The sequence below is a fragment of the Microchirus variegatus genome (genome assembly GCF_963457635.1).
Source record: "Microchirus variegatus genome assembly, chromosome: 20".
Lineage (NCBI taxonomy): Eukaryota > Metazoa > Chordata > Actinopteri > Pleuronectiformes > Soleidae > Microchirus > Microchirus variegatus.
Genome location: NC_139821.1, coordinates 19,934,746 through 19,951,659, shown reverse-complemented (window position 1 = coordinate 19,951,659; position 16,914 = coordinate 19,934,746). Strand labels below are relative to the sequence as shown.

Sequence of the window (16,914 nt, the reverse complement as noted above, 5' to 3'; positions counted from 1 at the left end):
TCCCCTCCAGGAGGCGTTACAGGTCTCTCTGCCCCGAACCAGCAGGTTCAGAGGAAGCTTCTTTCTCTAGCTCTATATCCCCGTGACAATCAACCAACTGTTAAGCAATCATTAGTTCAATTGTCCATATTTATTGTACGCCGTAATGTCAGTATCAGTATTTATTTTCTATCATACACAAATATAAACTTTTGCTGTGTAACAGTAACAATGAGAACTCAAACACACCAAACCAACAATTACTAAAAACACACACCAAAACAGATTTTGCACAAAAACATTTTCTGTATTTTGCTGTTTTAAGTCTCAGTTCCTCGACCCATGATAGCTTTCTTTGTGTTTCTCTCTGGTCTCAACAGGATTATGTAACATTTAGGTCCAAACAGTGCCATCAAGAGGCCAAAACTGGAGGCCAGGATAGCAAATACCTCCACTGCATCTGCATATTTGCCTGGTGAGCTGATGTAAGCAGGGACAAAGGCCACCCACACTGCACAGAAGATCAGCATGCTGAAAGTGATGAGTTTGGCCTCATTGAAACTGTCTGGAAGATTCCTTGCTAGAAAAGCTAACAAACAGCTGAGGACAGCCAGTAAACCAATATAACCAAGTAAAACTGCAAAACCAACTGTGGACCCAACTTTACACTCATAAACTATCTTGTCACTGTGATACTGGGTGTTTTTATGAGGCATTGGTGAAGCAGAGACAAGCCAGACAGTGCAGATTGCTGCTTGAACAGAAGTCAGAACCAGAACTGTCCCTCTCTGCTGCACAGCACCAAACCACTTCAGACTGGACTCTCCTCCTGGTTTGGAGGCCCTGAACACAGCCAGAACCACCAGGGTTTTCACCAGGATACATGAGACACAAAGCACAAAGCTGATGCCAAATGCTGCATGTCTTAGTTGACAAGTCCATAAACTGGGTCGTCCAATGAAGAGCAATGAACACAAGAAACACAATTTGAGTGAAACCAAGAGAAGAAAACTGAGTTCTGAATTGTTGGCACGAACTATAGGCGTACTGTAATGATGGATGAAGATGCCCAGAACAACAACACAGATAAATGTGCCCAACAGTGAGGTGGTTGTCAGGCAGATACCCAGAGGCTCATGGTATGAGAGGAACTCTGTTTTCTTAGGAACACAGTGGTCACGCTGGGGGCTGGACCAGAAATCTTCTGGACAACTGGTGCACTCCATGGAATCTGAGAAAAGAGGAAAGTGATGAGATACATGTGTGACAGGATGGGGTATGTGACCCCCATTGAAATCATTATATAGAATTCACTCAGCCATCAGTGGGTAATGACTGGGCAGCGGCGCCCACCGCTATATATATGGGCAGGTGACTGCGCTTCTGATGCGCGCTACACCCTCTTTCCCTAATCAGCGTCATGCTGTGATGGCTGTTTGGTGTGACTGACCGTGGCTGTTTGGCGTGGCGTGACTGCTCCATCTGTGATCAACACGATAATATTGCATGGTAGGTTATGCTTCAGGATTCTTTCGAACGTCTATGAAGTTACGGCGAGTGTTAGTGGCGTTACACATGCCTCCACTCTGTTTGCAGAGTCAGCTGTGTGTTGGCTGTGTGCGTCCTCTTGCAGAGCCGAAGTGTGCTCCCTGCATTGTAGGTGGATACATCTGCATTGGAAGGTAAGCTGGCTACATTGTGCTTTAGCCGCCGGTAGCTCTTGTTGGGCCAGTAACTGAATGGCTTTTTGGTCTCTAGCTGCCGTGGACGGCAATTGAGCCGTGCGCTCTCTCTCTCTCTTGCTCGCTCTCCTCACGGGTTGGGAAAACTGCGTTGCTGCTCTCCGGTATGTATATGCAGGCCGATTTTTGTGTGTTTTTAGATGTTGACACATTTATATTATTATAGTATTCTGAGTATTTTTGCTCTCTGCTCGCTTGGCAGGTGATTGGGCCAGCACGTGAATTACAGTCCTGCGGCCCTATGTGAATCTCAGCCTCCAAGCCGTGGCCGACTGCTGTTCTGTCTCCCTCTCTTTTTATTATTCAAACTCAAGAGTGTTACCGCTACTAATATCACCGCTATTATTATAATAGATATTTTCTGTGATCATTTGAATTATGGTTATTGTTTTTGTTTGCTAATTTGTTTGATTTTGTTTGTGTGTTGTGTGTATTTTGAAGTATTTGATTTGAACTAATGCATGTTTTGTTTGAATATTTTGTTTTGTGTTTTTTCAGATTACTTTATCAAAAATAATTAGATTGTGTTATTGCATGTTGTTTTGTTTCTTTGTAAACTTTTAATAGTATGTTATTTTGATCTATTGTATTCCCCTTGCTGGTAGGCGTGTGTGCAGTTTCGAGCCATTCTTCAGTCAACTAAGTCGACCATTTCTGTCTTTTTTGCAGGACAGAGCTGTGGGGCAGATCGCGGCTGCCATAATTTTAGCCATATTGTGAAAATAAAATAATTGTTTAATTGTGGAATCACGTCTTATCTCTAGTGCTTTTTGAATCTGTGTCCTTAATCTGGGGTGAGCCCTGACGTGGGCGGAATTATTCTAATTAGTTACTTCCTCGGGGTGAAATTCCCTGAGGTGGCGTTGTCAGTTTTCTCTCACCTGTTGCCACTTTGCCACATCTTGGCATTGTCAGCAGGATGCACTTTTGAAGATGGAGACGTGATTTCCATTTTTTTGTTTTATTTATTTTGTTTCATTGATATAAATTGGGGGATTGCTATTTTACTGTTATTTTGTGTGTGTTGTAGTGGGGACAGAACAGCAGTATTGGCCACAGAGTGAAGTAGTTTTAACATTGGTAGGTGAATTCTGTGCAGTGTGTTCCCCTTACCCATTGTTATTATGGAGGAGGAAGTGCAGCAGCTTAGAGACCTGGTCATGCAGCTCAGGGCCGATAATGAGCGACTATCGCGGGAAAGGGCTTTGTCTCCAGCGGGTCCTAGCGCAGCTAACCTAGCTTCTCCTGCATCTGGTAGTGAGGCTTCAGTGTTAGGCCCCAGCGCTCCTGTTAAAGAGCGGTTGGTAGTAGTTCCTAGAGACCGTAGGTGTCCTATGTTCAATGGTAGGACCGGCGTAGGGATAGCTGAGTGGACAGAGGAGATACAGGCATGCATGCGTGTCCGCCATCTGTCTGTTGTGGACCAGGCCTTCTTTATTTTTGACCATTTGGAAAGAGAGGCAAGGGAGGAGATTAAATATCGAACTAGTGTGGAGCGTGGGGACCCCATAAGGGTTTTAACTATTTTAAAGGAGTTGTACGGTTGTGCCCAGTCATATGTCACTTTACAGCAAGCTTTTTTTGCTAGGAAGCAGCAAGAGGGTGAGACGCTCCAAGAGTTTTCCTTGGCGCTAATGGCCCTTATGGAAAAGGTGAAACAGTGTGCCCCTGATGGTTTGGTTAATGGCAGAGTGTTACTTCGTGACCAATTTATAGAACATGTCCTTGACAGTGCCCTTCGTCGGGAATTGAAACAATTTGTTCGTGGTGAACCCGAAGCTACCCTTCTGGAAGTGTGTGCAGAGGCTATTAGGTGGGAAAGGGAAGGGTTTCCAGGGGGTACTAGAGAACGTAGTCACTCCCTCCCTTCAACATATGGCCTCCAGTATAGAGTGCAGAGCGGTCCCCGCCCAGCACCCCTGGCTACGTCATATGGGTCAGAGCTAGGGGAGTTAAAGGAGCTTTTGAAGCGTCAACAGGAACAGCTCAATGAGCTCACTCAGACTGTAGCATCTTTACAGAATCGTCCCATACAGACTCACCCTCCTCGCAGTGGTCCGTTGATCTGTCGAAGGTGCCATCAGCCAGGGCATTTCGCGAGAGAATGTGTTAGAGAACGGGTTTCTGCTCATGCTAATTCAGCCACTGGACAGGGCCAGGCCATCTCATCTTTCTCGCCAGCCGGAAAACTGACGCCCTCTGAGTTGTTGAGTCACAGCTCAGATGGGGAGTCGATGGGCTCACAGATTGGTCATACGGCCAGATTGATGTCATCTTGTCCAACCATTGAGGCTTCAATGGGTGGGGTTTCTATTTCATGTTTGGTGGACACAGGGTCAATGGTGTACCATTACTGTGAGCTTCTTTTTAGAGCAGTTTGCACCGTGGGGTCATGACCGTCTTCAGTCATGTCACTGGTTACAGCTCCGTGCAGCAAATGGCCTGGAAATCCCTTACATTGGTTATCTAGAGTTAAATGTGACTCTGTGTGGTAAGGTGATTCCCTACTTGTGGCATCCTGGTAGTCAGAGACCCACTTGGTTCCGTGTCTTCTGTCCCTGGCATCCTGGGGATGAATGTTATTCGTGGTTGCGACAGAGAGCTCTTTGGCGCACATGGGTCTGCGCTGTTTGACAAGTACTCGGTGGTGCATGCCCCTTTCCCCATTGTTGAAGCTTTGCAGCAGTTCCATCAGTCCACCACTCAGTGCCCAAAACATTCCTTTGGTACAGCCAGGGTTCGAGGTACACGAGCTGTCCTTATTCCTGGTGGGGTTATGAAATTGGTGGCCAGTACTTGCCCTGAAACATTCTCTGGCATGACTGTACTTTTTGAGCTCAGTGAGTCTGGCCTACCAGCAGGGCTATTGGCATCCCCTTGCCTTGTGCAGGTCTCCCGTGGTACAGTTTACATTCCTGTGGTCAATGTGGGGATAACAGAGGTGCTGCTCTATCCACGTACCAGTCTTGGTGTCTTGGGCGATGCTCATATTGTCAGTCTCCCAGCAGGACTCACAGAGGTGAGGTCCATCACAGCCACAGTGTCCTCTCAAGTGGCTAGTCACCCAGTGCAGATGGGGCTGGAGACTGTGGACCTGGCCATCTTGATGAGCCGGAGCGGCAGGAGGTGAGGTCCTTGTTGCAGAAATATAGTTCAGTCTTTTCTTCCAATGATGGTGACCTGGGCTGCACCAACCTCATCTTCCATGACATTCCGCTGCTGGATGATGTGCCAGTTCGGCAGAGGTACAGGCGCATTCCACCATCGGAGTACGAGGAGGTCAAAGCTCACATCAACCAGCTTCTTGAGACCCAGGTGATAAGGGAGAGTAGTAGTCCCTATGCTTCACCGATTGTTTTGGTCCGTAAGAAAGATGGGAGTCTGCGCATGTGCGTGGATTACCGGCTGCTTAACAGTAAGACCAGGAAGGATGCCTTTCCCTTGCCTCGCATCGAGGAAAGTCTTGATGCCTTGTCGGGGGCCCGCTGGTTCTATACCTTAGATCTAGCCATTGGATACAACCAGGTACTGGTTTCAGAGCAAGACAAACCCAAAACGGCTTTTTGTACGCCATTTGGACTTTTTGAATGGAACCGTATGCCATTTGGGTTGTGTAATGCCCCGAGCACATTTCAGCGGTTGATGCAGAGGATGTTTGGGAATCAGCAGTGTCAGTCTTTGCTGCTTTACTTAGATGATATCATTGTGTTCTCATCCTCTGTTTCTCTGCACCTGCAGCGACTTGAAGTGGTCCTTAGCCGGCTCAAAAAGGAGGGGCTTAAGGTAAAACTTGAAAAGCGCGCCTTTTTCCAACAAGAGGTCAGATACTTGGGCCACGTCATCTCTGGTGGGGGGGTTTCCACAGACCCTGCCAAAATTGAGGCGGTGGCTAAAAGTCCACACCATGTGTCTGAGCTGCGTTCCTTTTTAGGGTTTGCCAGTTATTACAGGCGCTTTGTAGAGGGGTTTGCTAAACTGGCCGGTCCCCCTCTATAAGTTGGTAGCGGAACTGGTAGATACCAGGTCCAAGAAAAGACAAGGACAGGCATTGGGTTCTGCATGGACAGCTCAGTGTGAGCAGAGTTTTGAGGCCTTAAAGGCCAAGTTGGTTTCTGCTCCTTTGCTTGCTTATGCCGACTTTGGTCGCCCTTTTGTTTTGGAGGTCGATGCTAGCCATAGTGGGCTCGGGGCTGTCCTTTCCCAGGAGACCGAGAGTGGCCTTAGGCCAGTAGCTTATGCTAGTCGAGGCCTTCGGCCCACTGAGCGTAACATGGCTAACTACAGTTCCATGAAATTGGAATTTCTTGCACTCAAGTGGGCCATGGCTGAAAAGTTTCGAGAGTACCTCCTAGGCAATAGGTGTGTGGTTTTTACTGACAACAATCCATTAAGCTACCTCAATTCAGCCAAACTTGGGGCTACAGAGCACCGATGGGCTGCTCAACTCTCTGCTTTTGACTTTGAGATTAAGTATCGGTCAGGTCGCAGCAATAAGAATGCTGATGCGCTTTCCCGGCAGTGTCTGTCAGGTCCTGACCTAGTTGAACAGGCCTTACCTGGCACTTTAGTCCCAGAGGCCCTCCAACAAGCCACACCCCTAGATGCAGTCTCTAATATCAGTCTTGCCAAGCCATTCCTCTTCAGATATCCGCTCCATGCAGGAGGCGGACTCCATCCTGAAAGATGTTTTGTTGTTTTGGCGAAGACGGGTCCCTCCTACTCCAGAAGAGAGGCGACAGATCCCAAGACCAGCTTTGGCCTTGTTGCGCCAATGGGATCGCCTGGTTGAACACGATGGTGTCTTATACCGTCGGGTCTTCCGCTCTGACGGGGGGGAGGAAAAGTTTCAGCTTGTTTTACCAGCAGTCCTTAAATTAGAGACATTGAAACAACTGCACCAGGAACATGGCCACCAGGGTATTGACCGGACCAGTGAACTGGTGCGACAGCACTGTTACTGGCCGGGAATGTTTGCAGACATTAAGCAGTGGGTCCAAGAATGCGCACGTTGTCAGCTTGCAAAGAACTCTGGGTCAGTGCCACATAGTTTCATGGGTCACTTATTAGCTTCTAGGCCAAATGAAATTGTGGCAATTGATTTCACCTTGTTGGAGCCCTCTCGGGGTGGATTAGAGAATGTCCTTGTGATGACAGATGTTTTTAGCAAGTACACTGTGGCTGTCCCAACACGGGATCAGCGAGCTTCCACTGTGGCACAGGTCTTGTCCACTGAATGGTTTTTCAGGTTCGGTGTTCCCAGCCGCATCCACTCAGACCAGGGTAAGAGCTTTGAGAGTTCTTTGATCCACCAACTATGTGTTATGTATGAAGTAGCGAAGTCTCGTACTACCCCCTATCACCCGGCTGGCAACGGACAGTGCGAGAGGTTCAATCGAACGCTCCACAATCTTCTGCGCACACTGCCAACTTCCAGGAAACAGGACTGGGCTTCCTGTCTGCCACAGGTACTGTTCTGCTACAATACCACCCCTCACCAGGGTACTGGTGAGTCCCCCTTTCTGTTGATGTTTGGTCGGGAACCAAGGCTCCCTGTAGATTTTCTTTTGGGTCGTGTTCGGGACCCTGTGCCAGGGGGAGTGCAGGACTGGCTTGTGGAGCACCAGGCCAGATTGGGGGTCGCCTTTGAAGGCGCTCGAGAGAGACTGTTGGCTGCGGCAGGCCGTCGGAAGGAGCGACATGACCAGAGGGTCCATGATGCACCTTTTCAGGTGGGCCAGTTGGTCTACATTCAGGACCGCAGTACTCGGGGTCGCCACAAAATCCAAGACATGTGGAGTTCAGTGGTGTATCAGGTGCTGCGTGTACCTGTAGGTGAAGGAGCGGTTTACACCATTGCTCCTGTGAATAACTTGTGTAAGGTACGGAATGTACATCGCAACATGCTGAAGGCCCAAATTCGGTCCTTTAAGGGTTTAAGGGTTGAGCCTTTGGCTCAACCCTTAAACACCTTACAACCAACACATGTCTGGTAGCCCTCCCAGTGGGTCTGAGAATGATGACCTATGGCTGCTGGTCGCTAACACCCCTCCACTGGTTTCAGGGGTGGTGTCAAACTCCTCAGAATCCAGAGGGTCTCCGGGTGTCACCGCTGCAGAAACTTTGGTACCAGAAAGTTCTGGCGCAGCAGCCCACTCCGCTTCTTCTCCAACGGGCCAACCCAGTCCTAGTCAGATAGTCTTGAGACGAACCGGACGATCTACAGCTGGTCAACATTCCAACGTCTACCGACTTCCTCGGGGAGCCAGTGTGGCAGTAGATGGAGAGGTTGAAGCTCCAGGGCCAGCCACTAATGCTTACTTTGCCATTTTTAGACCTTGGTGCTAAACCTCCAAGTCTCTTCTGTCATCGTCGGGGCTACGATGCAAAAAGGGGGGGTAGAATGTGACAGGATAGGGTATGTGACCCCCATTGAAATCATTATATAGAATTCACTCAGCCATCAGTGGGTAATGACTGGGCAGCGCTGCCCACCGCTATATATATGGGCAGGTGACTGCGCTTCTGATGCGCGCTACACCCTCTTTCCCTAATCAGCGTCATGCTGTGATGGCTGTTTGGTGTGACTGACCGTGGCTGTTTGGCGTGGCGTGACTGCTCCATCTGTGATCAACACGATAATATTGCATGGTAGGTTATGCTTCAGGATTCTTTCGAACGTCTATGAAGTTACGGCGAGTGTTAGTGGCGTTACACATGCCTCCACTCTGTTTGCAGAGTCAGCTGTGTGTTGGCTGCGTGCGTCCTCTTGCAGAGCCAAAGTGTGCTCCCTGCATTGTAGGTGGATACATCTGCATTGGAAGGTAAGCTGGCTACATTGTGCTTTAGCCGCCGGTAGCTCTTGTTGGGCCAGTAACTGAATGGCTTTTTGGTCTCTAGCTGCCGTGGACGGCAATTGAGCCGTGCGCTCTCTCTCTCTCTTGCTCGCTCTCCTCACGGGTTGGGAAAACTGCGTTGCTGCTCTCCGGTATGTATATGCAGGCTGATTTTTGTGTGTTTTTAGATGTTGACACATTTATATTATTATAGTATTCTGAGTATTTTTGCTCTCTGCTCGCTTGGCAGGTGATTGGGCCAGCACGTGAATTACAGTCCTGCGGCCCTATGTGAATCTCAGCCTCCAAGCCGTGGCCGACTGCTGTTCTGTCTCCCTCTCTTTTTATTATTCAAACTCAAGAGTGTTACCGCTACTAACATCACCGCTATTATTATAATATATATTTTCTGTGATCATTTGAATTATGGTTATTGTTTTTGTTTACTAATTTGTTTGATTTTGTTTGTGTTGTGTGTATTTTGAAGTATTTGATTTGAACTAATGCATGTTTTGTTTGAATATTTTGTTTTGTGTTTTTTCAGATTACTTTATCAAAAATAATTAGTGCTTTTTGAATCTGTGTCCTTAATCTGGGGTGAGCCCTGACGTGGGCGGAATTATTCTAATTAGTTACTTCCTCGGGGTGAAATTCCCTGAGGTGGCGTTGTCAGTTTTCTCTCACCTGTTGCCACTTTGCCACACATATCTCTTGATTTCAAACTTAACAGGTGTCTCGCTACAGGTACGAGTAAGTGCAGTGCTAGTCGCTAAAAGAAGCACACATTGGCTTTTGCCGCTCTACCTAGCCACTCCCTCTCACTCACACAGTAGTGTGAGTGAAAGAAGGCACAGTCAAGCAGAGGCAGTTGACGAACGTAGTGCAAACTTGACAGGTGTCTTGCTACAGGCACAAGTTAAGTAGGCACGTTTTGACTTTATTTGATTGAGTAATGCAAAAGATATTTTTAAATATAAATCGTTAAAAGGAGACACTCGCCCTCTCACTCACTCAGTATTGTGAGTGAGACAAGACACCGTCAAGCTGAGGCAGACAACAAACGCAGTGCACCCAACCACAGACTGTTCACCTGACTCCCCTCCGGGAGGCGTTACAGGTCTCTCTGCCCCGAACCAGCAGGTTCAGAGGAAGCTTCTTTCTCTAGCTCTATATCCCCGTGACAATCAACCAACTGTTAAGCAATCATTAGTTCAATTGTCCATATTTATTGTACGCCGTAATGTCAGTATCAGTATTTGCTTTCTATCATACACAAATATAAACTTTTGCTGTGTAATAGTAACAATGAGAACTCAAACACACCAAACCAACAATTACTAAAAACACACACCAAAACAGATTTTGCACGAAAACATTTTCTGTATTTTGCTGTTTTAAGTCTCAGTTCCTCGACCCATGATAGCTTTCTTTGTGTTTCTCTCTGGTCTCAACAGGATTATGTAACATTTAGGTCCAAACAGTGCCATCAAGAGGCCAAAACTGGAGGCCAGGATAGCAAATACCTCCACTGCATCTGCATATTTGCCTGGTGAGCTGATGTAAGCAGGGATAAAGGCCACCCACACTGCACAGAAGATCAGCATGCTGAAAGTGATGAGTTTGGCCTCATTGAAACTGTCTGGAAGATTCCTTGCTAGAAAAGCTAACAAACAGCTGAGGACGGCCAGTAAACCAATATAACCAAGTAAAACTGCAAAACCAACTGTGGACCCAACTTTACACTCATAAACTATCTTGTCACTGTGATACTGTGTGTTTTTATGAGGCATTGGTGAAGCAAAGACAAGCCAGACAGTGCAGATTGCTGCTTGAACAGACGTCAGAACCAGAACTGTCCCTCTCTGCTGCACAGCACCAAACCACTTCAGACTGGACTCTCCTCCTGGTTTGGAGGCCCTGAACACAGCCAGAACCACCAGGGTTTTCACCAGGATACATGAGACACAAAGCACAAAGCTGATGCCAAATGCTGCATGTCTTAGTTGACAAGTCCATAATCTGGGTCGTCCAATGAAGAGCAATGAACACAAGAAACACAATTTGAGTGAAACCAAGAGAAGAAAACTGAGTTCTGAATTGTTGGCACGAACTATAGGCGTACTGTAATGATGGATGAAGATGCCCAGAACAACAACACAGATAAATGTGCCCAACAGTGAGGTGGTTGTCAAGCAGATACCCAGAGGCTCATGGTATGAGAGGAACTCTGTTTTCTTAGGAACACAGTTGTCACGCTGGGGGCTGGACCAGAAATCTTCTGGACATCTGGTGCACTCCATGGAATCTGAGAAAAGAGGAAAGTGATGAGATACATGTTTATACAACATCTCTGAACTGTGATGTTTAAAACTTCACACTCACCAGACATGTTGCTGATCTTTCCCTCAGAACAAGGGACACAGTCAAAACAACACACAGGTTCCCCCTTCTTTCTGGCCATGCGGGTACCTGGAGGACAGCTCTCACTGCACACTGACCGAGGAGGCTGTGTGGAGAAAAATCAGTGTCTGTTCAACTAATCTATAATGACTAAAAGAATTCAATGGTTGTCTAAGAAAGTAAGAAGTTACCTGCTTGGATTGAACGCTCCAGAAGATTTTCTCTTCATCCAGTGTGAGTTCTTCACCTTTGAAGGCTGATTTCTTAACCTCACCCACTCTCTGAACTTTCGTTCTTCCATCAGGGAGCCACACCCAGTTCATGATGTCGTATATTGGTAAGGCATCACCATTTTCATCAAATGACACTTGATCACCAAATGTTGTGGTGAAGTTAACTTTTTCCAAGTAATGCATAAGCTTCGGATTAAAGAATCAGATGTATAGAATGAACAGAATAAGAAATAGAAGATAAACCATTAAAAGATCTAAGAATATATTTTCAGATGATGCGACATAATGAAAGAATTGTTCTTAGATGCATTTGGGTCTCATATCGAGCTCCTACAGGTGACTTCACACAACCAAGCCTCTGTCCCCATTGAGGGGATATATAGGCGACAGCACATAAATCAGGCAATATCTCAGAAAACGCGTCTCTTCAATGGACGTTTTCAGCAGCTCAGCCCCCCACTTAACGACCCCCACCCCCACCCCCCCACGGATCACGCCCAAAATTGAATCACTTGTTCAAGGCAGACTTCTGCCCCCCCCCCCCACTCACTCACTCACTCACTCACTCACTCACTCAGTGAGGGAATCTCCATGTGTCCCCCAGACTAACAGCTAATGTAGTTTTACTATTATTCTGGCATGTGTGGATTTCTGCTCTGCTCTCTCTGCAGGAGGCGTCTTGACCTACTTCCACTGAGGACGATGGTGATCAGCTACACATGCGGCGGCTCCTCCCCACCTGCACCTGATCAGCAATCAGGAGGCTTCTTAAGCCAATCAAATTATTGCCACTATTGTTGATCCTAACATAATGGTGCCCCGTGTGAGGCTGAATCACAACATAATGGTGCCCCGTGAGAGGGTGGATCACAACATAATGGTGCCCCGTGTGAGGCTTTTAAGAGAATTAATAAAATAATTAATTGTTAAAAAATAATGAATCATCATCAAATTCATATTTTTTCACCGATTACAATGGGCAAATCACAACATAATGGTGCCCCGTGTGAGGCTTTTAAGAGAATTAATAAAATTATTAATTATTAAAAAATAATGAAACATCATCAAATTCATATTTTTTCACCGATTACAATGGGCAAATCACAACATAATGGTGCCCCGTGTGAGGCTGGATCCCAACAACTGTACGAATGTGTGAGTGAATGAATGAGCTTTGAGTGGTCATCAAGACTAAAAATGTGCTATATAATTATATACCATTTACCGTTCATTGAGGCCTAAAAGAATGCAAAGGATTAAGTGACATTAAGAGTTGAGTGTAAACTGATATCTCACCTGCCATGGCTCCAGTCTTTGTAAATGAGCACAGGTGTTGTTGCTGAAAGGTCCTCTCCCTGGCTCACACTGCAGAATGTCATCAAGAGCATACGCCACAGCATACACAGCCTTATACACATTATACTCCAACCTGATGTTTGAAACATCCAATAACTCAGTCTCCACATTCTCTATTACTTCCTGTCCAGTGCATAATTTGCCTCCAGCTTCCACCCAACCTGCTGGACGTGATGCAAATCTGCACTGAAATGTGTGTTCCCAAAACTGATTCACCTGAAAATTAAAAAGTGTTTTCTTGAAATAATGACACTATTTAATTGTTGGTAGTTCCGTGTAAGATTGAAAAAAATAATTCTCACCATGCTATTTCCATGGGTGTCGTTGTGATGTAGGTCAGGGCGTATTTGTAACAGGAAGTCCCTGAAACCTGGTATTTCGCCTCGCCGGATGGCAATGCCCAGTGTTCCACCCAGGTACGGCATGAGATGTGGCATCTGGAGTGAAATCACTGAGATCCAGGCTTCACTGGCCATCCACTGCAGGCCTGTCACATTCTGCCTCACCACCTGATCATTGAATAATAACAAGTATATTGATAATTTTGTTTACACAGTTGATGTCATCCACAGGTATGCACCACAATAAAAGAGAAGGACCTGATTGCAGACAAAATGGCTGGCCTCTCATAAGTTGATCTAAGCATTAAAAGACATCAAACTCCACTCTAAATCCACAGAAGTGGTGAATAACTATGGAGGTGCAGGGGTCCACCGTATTTTGTTTCCAGCCAGGTACTCTCAATTCTGCCAAAAAATTCAATCCAGGCAAACCAACCACATGGTGGGTAATTTTTAGTATGTAACTAAACCCCTAAATAATTTCAGTTATAAATAAGTATATATGTTATTTCATGAGATAAGCAGTAGATACACCGTTTCTTATCAAATGCTACTGCTGCTCCCCACTGCCCCCACTGCCCCCTCCTCCTTCCCTTCTCAGCTCTCAGACCACTTTTTGGCATTTTTCAAATTCAAGCAGTGGGCAAAAAACACAATTTAAACACTCATATCTATCATATCATAATTTCCTGAAGTGATAATTTATTCAACATTATCATTTGGTCTGTGAGAGTAAAATCTGAATAATTTGTTTTAACACTCAAGCAGTTTTGAGTGGTCATCAAGACGAGTGTTATATCTTTTATCAGTCTTGATGATGGCTTTGAGTGTTTTACACTTTCTGAGTGTTCTCAACCCCTGGGCCAGGACGAGTTCTCCGAAATTACTCATAATCTTAAGAACAATCCAGAGAAATTAACCAAAAGCTGCAAGTGTGCCTTTGGAAATAGAAAAGACAACATTTTCAGCATGTGTGTTACACAGTATCAATAGCAGAAAGATGCATAAACATTCTAACTCTAAAATACTCCTGGTAGAACCTCAGGTCAGAGGTGTTATATCATTTAAATTTTATCTACTTAAGTAAATGTAAAAATAACAGTCAGATTTACAGTTGTATGCTAAGCTTTTTTGAACATGTACAGCTACCTCTTTCATAAGGTTGAGTATGCGACTCTGATTTGCAAACACAATCACCACTCGAGCTGTAGATTTCCTCATCACATCCACTATTCTCCTTAGTTCAACAGGGTCGTAAACGCGGGGCAACATCTCTGTGTAAGCCAGACAACCTCCACCAGCTGGACCCAGATCAGAGTGAAAGGATCGGGCAGCATGGACTCCATAATCATTATCACTGATGAGCAGACCTGCCCAAGTCCAACCAAAGTGTTTTAGAATCTGAATCATAGCATTCACCTTTGTGGACACAGAGCAGAGGGATTAGTGCACAGGCTGAAATCATCTTTACGAGAAATCCTGTTAACAAGCAGCAGGTATTTGTGAACATGACATAGTCGGACAAACAGGTTTTACCAGTAACATTAACTATGGTTCACTCCAGGTTTAAGTGAGTCAGGGTCACAATATTGTTGAGGTATAAGGGTAGGTCACACTAAAGACTTGACATTTCTGTATTAATGTTATCTACCAACAGAGCAGGACCATTCTTATACAAATAGTGATTATTTTTTCACTGCAGTATATTTGGAATGTTTTTGCACGTGATTTGTTTTTTACTTTTTGAAATAGCAAATTGATTTTCACCTGAAAAGCGTCACTCGGGATCGTCCTAAAGAAAGATGGGAATTTTTGTCGATCACTCAAGCAGGAACATGTGGCAAAATAACTCACCTGCAAAACAACAGAGCATGTTTTGTTTTTTGTTTTTTCAAAATGTTAAGGTTGATTCTGAAATAAAAACACGTTCATTCAAATACAATAATGAGTGAGTTGAAATACGAAAAAAAAAAACTTACCAGAGGCACTCTGTACAAACCCAAGACTGTGGATATGGCAATAGTACGAGTCGAGGAAGAATCACCCACAATCCCTAGGACTGGAGGAGTTCCTACACAGTTCTCCTCTAATGTAACTTGCTTTTCTTGACCACTGACTAAGGTCAGTGCTGCACGAAATGAAATGCCTAGTTGAATGCAGTTATCATACAGACTGTATCCCAAAGTCACATTAGGCAACAGGTTGGAGTTTCTGTTGATCTCATCAATAGCAAAGGCCATGGTCTGAGCATGTCTGAATCCCATAACATCAAAACTGACACAAAAAATATAACATCAGATACTGGAAATAGTGACTTAAGCTTCAACACCCATAAGAAAAACTTAAATGTTTAAATGTGGTCATATTATTGATTGTTATTTTACATGAATAAAATCAGTAATGTTTCATACTAATTGGCTTACTTTCCAGCAGATTCTTACTGTGTCTGTGTCAGACTCACCCAAAGCAGGTAGGCTGTTGTGGCTCTGAGGTAAAAGACAGGTCAGGAAAAACTGGAAAAAAGTGAAGTTTGAAAATCCCACCTAGAATTACATCTCCAGGTTTGTTCATCCCATTTAGCTCAAACTGTCCCTGTAACTGACAAGAGGAAGAATAAAGAGAGGAGAACAAAGGAAAGCAGGAGAACAACATTAATGAGAGGAGATTGGTGTCAAAAAATTTCCTCATGATTTTCCTCTGGTTCATCCCTGTCTAAATTCAGGCTCATCACAATACCACCACATTTTATGTATTTGCAGTGTTGTTTATCTTTGCAAACCACCCATCAGCGTGCAGAATAAGAAGCTGTAGGGCTGGGCCTGAATCATGTTTTTGACTGACTTATTAATGTATTTATTGAAACACACAGTATGTCATTTCTGCCAATATGGATCTCTCAAACAAAACAATAACAGACTGCATTTGGGCTGGACTGACCTCCAGTCGACCTGCTGCTCTTTTGGGGGGGTCAGAGCAGACTCTTCCTGTTCTTCAGATTAGAGGAAAGGAAGATTTGTTTAGGTAAACAAAAAATGCTATAAGCTAAATGCTTAAATACTCAAATTAAGTACCAAATTTATATATTGTTCCATTTACAGTTTCAGAGACATGAGGCACTTAGTTGTAGGCACTGTCCCCAACTCCAGCCATGCCCATCATTCATCATTTCAAGTATCCCCTCATCTTGTCCTTTAAAGTTACTCAAATTCTGCAAAGAGGAAAGTTTAAAGTCTAACTTTAAATACAGAGAGAGTGTGTCCGCCTCCCGAACTGCCATAGATGGTTCCACAGGAGCCTGGTAACTGAAGGTTCTGCCTCCCATTCTGCTCTTACAGAACTAGGAACCACAACTAAGCCTGCATTTTGGGACCTAAATGATCTGTTCGGGTTATAAGTCAAAACTAGGTCTTTCAGAAATGAAGGGGCCTGACCATTAAGTGCTTTGTACATGATGAGGAGGATTTTAAATTTAATTCTAAACTGTACGGGGAGCCAGTGTAGAGAAGCTAACAAATGTTAAGGCAGGTGGTGAGGCTTAGCCGAAGCAGCCGTTAGCAGAGCACAGACAGACAGAATTTCCACTCTTACGCACTTTTATTTAACACAATATAAATTTGACTATACAAAGCCGGGTCTCACTGCACTATATGTGCTACTCACACACAAAAACAGATCACTGACAAATCAAAATGTATACCAACTCATCACATAGAGTGAAAGTGGACTGGAGATTATCCATCGGAGATGTACACTGCACAATACATCACAACAAAAGAAGGTGACACACCGTGGCGTGAACTGGCACTTCACCAATTAATATGGCTGTTACAATACATGCAATGGAAAAAGTTTAGGTTGAACGTTATTCACATGAAGATTAACAATTGTGGAGTCTCTTTGGATTGTGTGTTCCAGTGAAAAGTATGTCTCTCTGTTCAGTAGATAGTTTGTATTTACGCTCATCATTTTTCACATAACATGAAAATCATTATTAACATACTCTAAACCTGCATTATTGTATTCTGAAAAC

At 44.9% G+C, this 16,914-nt stretch overlaps 1 protein-coding gene across 1 annotated transcript; it reads right to left on the bottom strand.

The window, feature by feature from the left end:
* Positions 1 to 299: 299 nt before the first annotated feature.
* Positions 300 to 15,536, bottom strand: LOC310941847 (extracellular calcium-sensing receptor-like; the record flags this gene model as incomplete). Its single annotated transcript, XM_083907095.1, has 9 exons — positions 300 to 1,210; positions 10,937 to 11,060; positions 11,146 to 11,373; positions 12,484 to 12,759; positions 12,846 to 13,052; positions 14,034 to 14,303; positions 14,652 to 14,738; positions 14,864 to 15,158; positions 15,346 to 15,536. 9 exons carry the CDS (start codon positions 15,534 to 15,536, stop codon positions 300 to 302), a joined length of 2,589 nt encoding a protein of 862 aa, XP_083763221.1.
* Between the last annotated feature and the right edge of the window lie 1,378 nt (positions 15,537 to 16,914).